This window comes from Anneissia japonica, unplaced genomic scaffold (genome assembly GCF_011630105.1).
Source record: "Anneissia japonica isolate Jap-2015-1 unplaced genomic scaffold, ASM1163010v1 scaffold250_len512249_cov173, whole genome shotgun sequence".
In the NCBI taxonomy this organism is placed as follows: domain Eukaryota; kingdom Metazoa; phylum Echinodermata; class Crinoidea; order Comatulida; family Comatulidae; genus Anneissia; species Anneissia japonica.
Window position 1 is genome coordinate 378,704 of NW_022687603.1, and position 12,841 is coordinate 391,544.

A 12,841-nucleotide genomic window follows, 5' to 3' on the forward strand; every position below is an offset into this window, starting at 1 on the left:
GGTTGTTATAATCTAAAACCACGTGAACTGAGTGAGATGAACAACTACCGATGGTGCTCAAAATTATTGCTTTCCTCCTTAGCTTCGTGGGGCAAACCATGGAAAAACTTCGTCTGGTCGAATTTTCTACACGAAGCTGAGTCTGTCTCTTATACACATCTAGATGTGTATAAGAGACAGGGCCTATACAGTGTGTAAGTTTGTGATTATTGGCACTGCATGATTATGATTATGTTTATTGTGTTAGTTTTTCTAGGAAAGTGAACGGACTAGGCCTATCAAAATACTAGCAAACAATATCAGCAGATATGCTCTACCCTAACGTAGCCACAACAGCTGAGCTCAATAAAATGTCGAGAAAGCACTGAGGACCCGGAAGCCCGACACCGATAGGCCCATGATTTCAATCTGATATTTCTCAACCTCTCCTTCTAAGGTGCTGACGTCTACATTAGCAGGTTCTTCCGTAGCCAGCAGCTCATTAATTTCCTGAAATGAGTTCAATATGCCTTAGTAATGTCTTTCCGCTGACAACATGATATTAATGTAGTAATTTATCAATGTACAGTAAACAAAGGTATTTATATCAACCAAGTACTCAGGCTGGGGCAGATCCAGAATTTTTATGAGGGGCACCAATTTCATATAGGGGCCTATGTAACATAATTATACTGATAAATAAGTATCCAAATCCAATGTTTAATATGTTATGAAATATTGTAACCTTTAGTATTTGTATGCCATTTTGTATTTTTTCTGTTTCATGGGGGTTTGGTGCACATTTAAAAACTGTGGAAAATGGGGCATAACCACCCCTTTTTCACCTTTTCCAGTTTTTAAATATTCAAAAATCTGTATTTCATTAACTGTTCACTGATTTTTTATCAAACACCCTTTTTGTGTCTTAGAAAAATCATTTGTACACAGGGTTCGTACATATTTAAACAAGCAAATTTACAGGACAATTCCAGATCAAATTTTCCAAATTTCAAGGACACATTATATCACTTAACAGTAAAATATCGGCGATTTTACTATCGATCATAAAACATGTATGCTGTACAAATTTATGTGCATGTTAGTTGAGTGTATATTAAGTTCAAAAAACACCATAGCAGATATCAACAAAGTTAATGATTATGATTACAGATGTCTGAAATAAAAAATTACAGTACATGCAATCATAATTAATATGCAAGATTAAGAAACCACCGTATTATTAACATATAGGCGAACTCCATTCACTGGATCGCACAAGTTTGTCTGAATCACTGCCAGCCAGTCGGCCACTTTAAACATTTGACATTCTTTCTGCCTTCGATAACATTCCTGAATTGGCAGTGTACAAAGACTTGACCTGCTTCTCCCATGAGAATCGTGGGAACCTACTTGTGGGAATGTTTCTCATTTAATTTAATGTTACTAGGCAACCTGCAGTACTGGATAAATGGTAAATGATCAAATTTCCAGGACATTTAGGACAATCATAAATTACCGGGACTTTCTAATACTGGAAAATGCTCATTTGTTTGTCCAGGACATTCAAGTAATTTAAGGACATTCAAGTAATTTAAGGACGTGTACGAACCCTGTGTACATATATCCTCTGGAGCCTGGCTATAAAGAACAAATAAATTAGGTGTATTGACCACAGCGCCACAATTGTCATGATGTCAGGCCTACATAGCGTCGATTTTGTTGCAAAACATATGAAACACTCAAACATAGCATATAGGGCGATTCCATTAACTTTCAAAGGGTGTTCAAGTTATGTAGAAAATCAAAGACCTTGAGCTTTCTTGAGAGATCCAACAATATACTTCGACTTACCAGTGTCAGTTGACTGATCTTGTCTTGAATCTTCTTCCTATGTACCAACAGATTTCTCTCCTGAGTTTGATTTTGCCTCATACTATTGGAAACCTGTTTCACCTCCTCTTGAATTCGACTCACGTTTTGCTTTGTCATTTCAATGTCATTCAGTGTTTCTCTGCATTAGAAATAAACCATTTGCATTGAAATTGGTACACCTTATCAAATTTATTCATTCAAAGGACTCATATAAATCTAATAATCTAAGTGAGAGCAGCTTAGCTCAGTAATGAGAGCAGCTTAGCTCAGCCTGCTAAACTGATGGTAGCCACTGTATGTGCGCTAAACTGTGGAAATCTCTTGGTCCCCGGTTCAATTTTCATCGCTGCTCTCCTTGTATTTCAGCTGCAAGGCTGAAATGCAAGTTACAATTGCGCACTGTCTTTCGGATGAAACGTTTAAGCCCTTGGTCCTGTGTGCATTATGGCCCATGTGCACGTTAAAGAACGCAGTACTCTTCGGAAAACAGTAGGGCCTGGTGTACTGCCTAATCACCACTAGAATTTTATTTAACTTGCATTTTTAAACATTTTTAACTGAGGAAGACTGTTCATTTATTTGTATATCTTTATTGCTTGTATGTTTTACTGACAAGGTCAAACGAATCTCCCCATTGTGGGATGATACTATTTTGTAGGTTATCTTTGGTGTTTACACTGAATAAATCCATCAATTCAAGAGTATGTCCACACTGTCATATTTTCTTTGACAAACCTGCGATGTGCCCATATATGGGCATGATATAAAATCATTCTGCCTTTATCAATACAGAATACTGTTTACCAACAGCATGGTTTGATGTATCTTTGAAAGTGCACATTTTAAATGGTTTTCTTTCATAGTAATTGGACTTGTTTCATATTGAACTGTATCTCTATTTCACCATTTAAGTTGGGCACACACTATGCTAATGGTCATCACCTGATATATGACTTCTTGGAAAACACATTTAGGCGGCCAACATATGGCGTTGAATCAAATGACTGCTTCCTAACGTCATAATTTACTCACCCAACTTCATCATCCAAACTAGCTTTAAGAACTTGTGCCTTTGTTTGGGTGGAGGCGTAAGATCTCTGGTTTTTACCCGGATAAATCTGATCTCCTTCCAAGGTAAAACACTCTTTACAGTTTTGAGGAGGAGATCGGAACATGTAATCTCTCGCCTGTCTTCCCTCCTCTACCAAGATTACAAATTCAATTCCTCGCTGAAAAACAACACCGAATTTCATTTTTAACAAAACATGCATAATGTTTACACTGACTGCTAGACACATTTTGCAACCTTCTTGTTCACATTGTGTGTAGTCATGCCTATCCTTGGCATGCACACTAAACTTTGAAATTATTTTAATTGGTTGCCCATATGAAAATTAATAACCATATTTAGTTAAAAGTGACTGTAATGTTAATTAATTATATAACATAATTATTTAAAAAAGTTTTATAAGATTGTGACTGTCTGGATTTTATGGGAACATGTCACATAAACTACAACAACAAAAATTCAATAAAAACCAGAAAATTCTACGAACACGCAGCAAGAATGGTATTTATATTCATTGGTTGACAAGACAAGTATATTGAATATAATGCATTTAAAGGCTTATAAAATATAGAGTACTACAGTGTTACGTCATGATACCATGTGATACTACTCCGTTGCCATCGTTGCAAAAAACGTTCAACCAGACGCCATTTTCTTCAATGACACACCATTGATCCCAATTTCTAACGTAATTAAGTTGTTTTATCTTACTTTTTCTTTGTAAATTTTAATTGATTAAAAAATTAATAGAATGTTGGAATGAAACTAAGGTCATTTCTTTAAAGTTTTTGTTTCATTTGGAAGTGCTCTATACAAATAATATTAAATATTTAATATATTGTTATAAAGTCAATATTAAAACGTTGTAAAACTCTGTCCACACTAACGTTTAATGTGACAAACACCTTCAATTTCCCATCTATGGGTGTAAAATGATGTAATGATGCCATATATGGGCAAAGCACTGATATTTGCCACAAAAAATTGAATAGTGTAAACAGACCTTTAGACACTTTACTTGTTCTTACTTGGTCAATAAGGCAGTTGAAAACATCAGGGTCTTCAACTGATATCTGATCTAGAAGACATGGAAACTCAGACCTAACTTGCGTCAAATCCGAATACTTCTTATCCTGAGAAACAAAGATAAATTTCTAATTAATGTCATCAAAAACATAAATTCTTTGGTTCTGACATGGTCATAATAAATTAATATATTTTCTATAAACCAGCACATATTTGGGCTAGTCCTCTTACCAAAGAATAAATGTGGTAGATTTCATTCTTTTTAACCTTTAAGAGCTATGGTACTTAATCAAAATTTGGGGAGGTATACTGATTTAAAAGAGATTTTTGGCACTATGCGCTATCACAGGCCGGTTGACCGATCTATAAGTGTCAAGGGCGCAAACTTTACTCTTCAAACTGGGCTCTTTTATAACCTGGCAACTCCAATGAAATGTTTTTTTTTATATCATATGCATTCCCATCTACATGTTTGATAGCTATCTTCTCTTTCATAAATCTCAAATAATAATAATAATAAAAATAATAATTTTTCAGTAAACTCCTGTCTTTATTTTTTACTAGAAAGATAATTCTTATGGTTGTTGGCAGCACAAAATATTTCATCGAGGTATGTTTCTTACCTCAAATGAAGACACAATAACAACTGGCTTGAAGCTGTGAGGGATGACTCTCTTCATTATCTGTTTCAGTGTCTTCTCATCATGGTAATCATGGCAAATGTAAGCATACACCAGGCTTTTTAAACAACACTCAATGGCAAGGGCCCACTTATCTTCCACCAATGAAATCAAGGATCCTATATATAGTAGATGTAAATCATGAAACAGTATAAATTGATGGGAAACAAAAAAGCCATCATAATCAACCTCTTTTTCATCCTCATCAATAAAATTATATTATCATCAGTATTATCCTTATCATAATAGACACCATTATTATTGCTATTATCACCATCATTATCATTTTCGTATTCATTTATCTATCATTTTCATCATTAAATATACATTATCAGGATTATTATTAAAATTATATTATCAGGATTATCATTATCATAACTGTTATCATTATTACTGATATAAACATTATCATCATCCTTTTTTCTATCATCATAATCATCCTCACTGTCTCCACCAACATCGTCTAGATATATTCAACATTAAAAACACTCTGCAACATCAAACTGTATGTATTACATCACTATGTAACTCTCCATATTCATTTAAGATCTCCTGTCAAATTTATTTTCTTTAGTTCACTTAGATGCTTTTGAATGTAGTGATTTTTAATGGTATTTTGTGGTTATTGGTGGGGTTTTTTTCACACAGGACCAACGCTTACGAAGTTTATTTACTTTCTTTTGGCCTCGCCACTTGGTTTTCCCCCATGCTGTTTAATTGTATGTATGATGTTTGCGCCAAGTGAAATAAAGTGAGGTTGAAGTTCAAGAAGATTACAAAATATGGAGAGGGGAGGACATCATGATTATCATCTTTGCCATCAGCATATTTTCTAACAATTATACCGATTGGTCCTTTAGGCTGCCTATGAAAGAGCTTGTTCCTAGTTGCTTTGGCGATCTCTTCCAGTAGCCTTGGTGTAAAATCACCATAGATCTTCAAGCGATTAGCCTGACTTGACTTGAGTCGATTCAATTGAGTATTCTGATCATGCAGCTGCCTGGAAAATTCTTCCTGCTGCTGTCTGTTAAAAAAAAAATAAACAAAAAGTTTCCCTCTGATTAAAGACCCATACAATTAAAGATCCATTTTCTGTGGTCCCATATTACCAAATATCTTTATTATTCAAATTAGAGACAAAAGCTGCCAAAGACCATGGAAACCCCTGTTCCAAAATTGGTCATTAATTGGAGGGAGACTTGCATTTACTGTTTTTTTTTGTTATTACGTTACAAGAAACAGGTACTGGCCAGGGAAATTTGATTAAAATTAGGACCAAGCACCCCATCAATGCTGGGGCAGATGCAGGATTTGGCGGGTGCATGGAAGTCCACACCACCTCAGTCCCACCATGAGCTGAAAGCAAAAAATTGTGAGAATAATGGACCTCTCAGGCGCGGATCCAGATTTTAGCCTGAATGTCGCACAGATGGGGTCCCAGAGTGGGCAGGGCAAAGAGAAGAGAACGTAATGTTTGCTGGAAGACAAATTTTAGATGTGGAATCTTGGGGTCCACCTTTGGAAAGTTCTGTTTTATAGATGCTTAGAAAGAATGCACTTTCGACATCTATTATTGAATGAATACACTCTGAAATCATAGTTTTTCTCCACTTTACTACGGACAATTAATAATTATGATGATGAGAAGGAGGAAGAGGCACCACAGCTAGGTGATGATTGGCTCCTGTGCAAGATTAATTAACCGACCTTTTGATATGAAATGTCAACCAAGGCCTGTACCCCAAGTTCATCGTCACATTTTCAATGCACACAATCGGAAAACAGTAATTTTCTAAAATTGATATGATCAGTAATTCTTGACTGTGATGAAAATATATATCCAAAATTTACATTATTGCATACACGGTAGTCGGAAGTTTAACCTAAAATCTGGACATGTTTCATGTTGTTTGTTTAATGATATTGCATTCTAATATGACCACAAGATAAGGAAGAACACTTTGTCACATTCAAAGTTTAGACCCCTTACAATTTATATTTCCTTAGGCATAAATCGTAAGTCTACTCTTCAAAAGTTTAGCATGGGTACAGAAAATTTTTATTGACTGACAATTTCATATATCCAAATTTTAGGAAATTACGTTTTAAGCATACACCAAAGTGGGAATTTTGTTTTTGGTGGAATGAATTTTCTTTAATAATATTACAGTCTAATATGACCATAACATAAGGAAGTCCATTCATCAAATGTTTAATAGCATCGTTCAGAGAATTCTGATTGTTTATCAATATCACACATGAATCCAATTTAGATCCATTTTCAAAAAAAAAATGTTTTAAGTGCACGTGCCGATGTGGGAAGTTTAACCTAATAATCTTAGTTAATAATATGGTTCTAAAATTCATCTTATGACCACAATTTTGACTTCTTAAAGGAAAAATAATAATGCAATTCTTTCAAAAATTCTACTCTGACCATAACCAAACTTAGTATTATTGGACCACCATCAGCTGGGAAAGTAATTAAATATGCATAATAATAATTTCATATTTCTAAAAATCATTTGGAGTACATGATCACTTCTCATGACAATACATCCAAAACCTCAAAATACTGATTAACTGTGTTTTTCCAAATCACAACAGACTGAGTAGATTACTGGTTTTAATGTAAAAATTTAAAGATTATATTTTTAAATCACAAAAAATCACAAATTTATATTCAGTTTGGTTGGGTGTGTATACACCCTTCGCAACACCCTACCTACTGGATATATGGTCTTGAAAACTTTACATTTTACTTGCCAATTAATAAAGTATTATACGCTTTTACTTAGATTATTTTCTCAATTTCTCAGTATTTTTCTTTATTCTTTTTTTCACTTCCTACACTGTTTGATTTGAAATTCACACCATTCATGTCGTCACTCTTCTTCCAATCCCGGATTCATTTTCAGTCTCTCAGTGCCCGGTGGTAATTTTTTTACATTCTTTTTAGAAGTATCAAAGTGTGTTTGCAAGTTTTAAGCTCTAGGTTTACAATTAGACTACCCACTCCATTAAAGACCTGTTTTTTTTTTATAGCATTCATTATAAGAATGAAATAATAATTCATTAATTAAAAAGTAATGATTAAAATAATAGGTTTCCGCTTTAGTGTAACTTTGGAATAACAAAATAAAATTAAAATTATATACTGTATGCCTTTTAATAATTTAATGATTGATTTTTATTAACCATACATTGTGACATAAATCAAAATAATAAAAAAAAAAAAAAAGGATAAAAACTCAACAGTGTATGTTGTACTGTTTTCACTTACTTAATTTGTCCCATCTTAGCCCGGTCTCGTTTCACAGCGCTGGTGAACTGTTGCAGCTCATGCTCCTTGTCATTCAGATTCTTTTCAAAAGACTCTTTCTCGTTTTTCTTTTCGTTGATTGAAGCCTCTCGCAGCAATCGCTCCTCTTCGTAGTCTTGATGAGCACTGATGCAAATATCGAATCACACTTTAAAACTACAGTCATCACTAGTCATTAATGTTGGATACAATGCACCCTCCAATTCCAGATCTAATCGAATCTAATCTAATTCCATTTAATTATGAGACCCTCTAATCCAAGAACACTTTTTCAAAGAACTAAACAACAATTTTCCATCTATTATGCACTAAACTAATCCTCTATGTTGAAAACGAACCCTGAGACCACCTCAAATTTTCAGGTCTCAATGGTGGTCTCGGATTGGATAGTGAACTATACTCTTTGCATTGCATTCATTAACTCCATTGAAGTGGAGTTGAATAGCTCAGAGGTTAAGATGCTTGCCTTCTGATCCCAGGGTCCTGGGTTCAATTCCTTTCACAGCAGGACATTTTCTCACGACCAAAACCAACTCCACCCCCTAAAGCTTCATAAAGAGACTTAGTTTATAAAGCATCATTCTCATCCTGTAAGTAGCAAGGTTGCACTGATATAAAAAAAACCCCTTTGATATAAAATTGCATCTTGCATCTGTGTGTAATTTTACCCCACCTCTTTAGTTCTATTTTAACAATTTTCATATATTAGTTAAGTTTCTGCCCAAATGTCTTTAAAAAATATACTGAAAAATGGTTGTTCTGCCATTTTAATTCTGGACGCCCTCCATACTTTTGCATTAAACAAGATTTGGATTATGTTTTTGAATACTGTGTACTTATATTTTATGATACAGTTCGCCCTCCCATTTGAGACCACCTTACGCGAGCAAGCAAGAATCTCCCAAAATAAACCATCTAGCGCAAATTTGTGATATTTGCATGCTTTTACAAGTTTTTAATACTGTTTTATCAATTGTCTTTCAGTGGTTAATGCCAATCACAATCTCCATGAACAGCAAAATACATTTACATGTTAGAAATCTCAAATAAACAGACCTTTTGGACGTGATGTGTGACTACCGGGAAATAGTATATTAAAACCAATAACAGCATATTACATCTATTCAAATTAAAATACTTGGAATGAAAATCTTATTACTACAGTATATCATTTCTTAATTTTCCTCAGAGATAGAAAGAGCACTTTTAATGCCAGTCTTTAATCAGAGAGATTCTAATTAGAGACCAAAGCCTTTAAAGACAACTAAAACCCTGGTCCTGAAAATGATCTTTTTCTTTTTTTTTTTTTGGAGAAAGACCGGTAACTTAAATTTTTGCTACAACTTGCCTCATATATGAAAATTACATCTGACTTGCACAGTGGATAAAACTGAAGATAGTCCAAAAACTAACAACATGCCTATAGTTCAACCTTACCTGTTTTTTAAATTAGAAATCTCATCCTCTAATTCCTTCTTTTCATCCCTAAGTGTTCTTAAGCTGCTTCTAATCTCTTTTAAATTCTTCTGACTTTCTTTCAATCTTGCTTTTTCTTTATCACATTCTCGCTTAGCAACATCAACATCTGGTTTCAAGTGATTCGCGTTCTGTAATAGCTCCTCTAACGAGTTGTTGATATCTTGATATTCTTCAGCTACATGGCTCTGCTTCATATTCGACTCCTCAATTTTCTGATCAAACTTTGGAGTGCGGTTGTCTTCTTTCTTCATGTTCCTGTTAATTGGTTCAATTTCTCGTTCAATGACGGCTACCTGGGCCCATGCGGACATTTTAATTAGCTGTTCCTTCTTCTCATTCAGTGTACCGAGTGCCGTTAAATCCTTAAATTTTTGTTCCTTTTCCAGAACATCTTTTTCAAGACCTTCTAGATCCTAATAAATGATCATTAAAAAAAGATCAAATATATGATTATAATTTCAAAAGGCAAAGAATATGAATTTCTATATTCTATCTGTGTAGTTGAGCTAATGATTAGATCAAAAAAAGAAAAAAAATGTTTGTTTACCCTCCGTCACCCACCCCTAACTTACTGAAAAAAATAGGAGCGGAAAAACAAAAAAAAGGTTTTTTTTTTTTCCTTTTTTCTTTACGAATTAAAAAAAAATGTGAGTGAATTTATCTTTATTTTTTGCCAGATGCCCTAAAAAAAAAAATATTCCACCTGCCCTGAAGGGCAAACAAACAATTTATTTTTTTAGGCCTTATTGTATGTCAATAAATTGTGTACTTTGCTTAAGTTAATTGTAATTGGTCTTAAATTAGCAATAGGCTCCTGACAGCAGCAAGAGTATACTGTACAAAAATCCCTGTTCCGCAACCTTTTCAGCCCACGACCCAAATTATGTCAAGCACGCAGACGCAACCCATAGAACGCGAAGTCAATAAATAACGTCCGTCGTTTTTTTTTGAGTGAGGGATATCTGGTATTAGAAGATACTAACCCACTTGATTCTATTGGCAAAAGATACTATCACCCACAAATCAATTTAATACCCATAAAAATTAAATTATAACTTTGAATTACTAATTTAACAAAACCAGGTAAGTTACCAAATTTTCATACACATAAGGGTTTGTAAAAAAATTAATGATTTACAGACATTTTACTATATATAAAATCCTAGATTTGCTGCCAGAAATCTATGGGTTATGTAAAGACATAGACACATTTTGAAACATTTTCAGAGACAAACACAGTTGAAATGAACAAAACTAATACTTTCAGGTTGTCATAGCTAAAGTATGCCTACAAATGTTTCCATAGTATATTTTTTTTTACATGAAACTCTGATAACAAAGGCATTGCAAAATAAACTGACGTACATGTACCACACTTTAATTGCACTTTCGTTTAATATTTAATTTTGTTTGTCCTCATTCACAATACGTTAAGTAATTTGTTCACGATCTAAAGACCTATCTAATTTTTCCGCTACTCAAACATTGGTCGCGACCCATAGATTGTAGAACGGTGATTAATGGGTTATGCGCATACACAGACATATTTAATTGAAGAGAAAAATGTTTTCTCGTTATGATTTTTAGGTGAGTCATACACATTGAAATGAACAAAATTAACACTTTCAGGTTGTCATACCTGAAGAACAAATGTTTTGATGTGTATTTTTTTAAATATCAAAACTTTGATAACACACGTATTACAAAAATAAACTGACGCACATGCCACACTTTCGTTTTAAATTTGATTTTGTTTGTCATTGTTCATAATAAGTAAAGTTTTCACGATATGAAGAGGTTATCAAATTTTTCCACAACCTTAACATTGGGTTGTGTACCAAAGGTTGCAGAACGATGCTGTAGAAACTAGGTTAAAATTCCAAACAAAGCCCATTATCGGACAAGGTGCTATCAGCCACTAGTCATCTGTCAAAACATAGGACCAATTACCAATGCGCAGTATACAAAAAACCAAAACATGAAATAAGAATCCTCAGTAAGTGAAGCGTGCTAATCCTACATACCCTATAATGTTCTACTCCAGTAAAATTACAACCTTTTCTAACACATTTTGATGGTAATTTTTTGTTGCGGTTCCACATTTATCGAAATTAAGTGTCGTTTATTTGAGTACATACATATCCATTTTACACCAAAAAATAAACCCCTTCCTCAAATAATCAACTCTTCAAAACCCTTCTCAAGAATAAATGCCCTTTGACATTTATTTGAATAAATAAGGTATTATAGATAAGCACTATATCAATTATTATTATATGTAAAATAAAAGATAGACATGTTGATTTGTTAGCAATATGGACTGTATTAAATCCCAGCACAGAACAAAAACATTTTGGAGTGGCATTGTCTAGCTTAGTGGTTAAGATGCTTGCCTGCTAAGCCCAGGGCCCTGGGTTCAATTCCTGTGACAGTAGGACTTTTCCTCATGACGAAATCAACTCCACTCCCTAAGCCACATAAAGAGCCTTCGCTGTTAAAAGCATCACATTATTTTATATATTTAAGAGGGCCCCTGAATATCAGCCAACCTCCTATGATACCCTGGAAGGGTCACCCTAAATATGGAAAAAAAAACCCCCAAAAAAGCATTTAGTTTCTGGAAATGCAAATAAGGCAAATTCATTGTGAAATTCCTTTCCAATTAAAAAAATCCACGCAAATCTTGTAACACATAGAAAATTTGAACTAGAAATTAAAAAATTTCACCTCTTTTCAGATTCAAGTGGTCTATAATTGGGTATGGATATTTTGCTAATTCATTGCTCTGATTTTTGAGAATCTAATGCATTGAAGTTCGAACTCTAATAACCTATTGCTAGTTGGATTTTCCTATTTATGTGCTTATTTTAAGCTCCGATGAGGAGCTCTAGAAACACTTGGCAGATTGATTAATAGATCTCAGCTGATTGATAAGTATAAACAAGTATAATTTTAAAAAGAAATGTAAAATAGAGAATAAATTTAGGGAAAATAATCCAAAGGCAGCATGAAAAGGTCTTCAGGTTCTTACAGGGTACAAACATACAAATAAGACCACCCCAAACACCAATGATCCAAATCTTGCCAATAACTTAAATTACTTTTTCCGTCCCTTTGAGGATAAAGTTAAAAATAATAATCTAATAAACACACCTTTGCCTTCTTTAATTTGTGATATTCAAGATTACACTATTTCAGACGATGCAGTAAGGCATGTTTTTTCAAAAGTTAAGGTAACTAAAAGCACCAGATGGTATTTCAAATCGTGTCCTTAAATACTGTACAAAAGAATTAGTACCTGTATTTACTAGGCTTTTTAATCTAAGTATATGAAATGGGGTAGTGCCAACAATCTGGAAGACGTCTTTTATTACACCCCTCCCTAAAGTTAAAAAACCGAATGAATTAAAAGAC

General features: G+C 33.8%; 1 protein-coding gene across 1 annotated transcript in view; it reads right to left on the bottom strand.

Annotated features, from left to right (window-relative positions):
- The window catches only part of LOC117120309 (structural maintenance of chromosomes protein 6-like), a 42,747-nt gene that overhangs the window by 14,396 nt on the left and 15,510 nt on the right, over positions 1-12,841 (bottom strand). Inside the window, exons 7-14 of the mRNA XM_033265333.1 lie at positions 9,386-9,840; positions 7,910-8,074; positions 5,472-5,650; positions 4,570-4,745; positions 3,949-4,053; positions 2,884-3,080; positions 1,831-1,990; positions 388-489 (exon numbers count right to left, since the gene is read on the bottom strand). Coding sequence (XP_033121224.1) covers positions 388-489; positions 1,831-1,990; positions 2,884-3,080; positions 3,949-4,053; positions 4,570-4,745; positions 5,472-5,650; positions 7,910-8,074; positions 9,386-9,840 — 1,539 coding nt within the window. The remainder of the gene's footprint in view (positions 1-387; positions 490-1,830; positions 1,991-2,883; positions 3,081-3,948; positions 4,054-4,569; positions 4,746-5,471; positions 5,651-7,909; positions 8,075-9,385; positions 9,841-12,841) is intronic.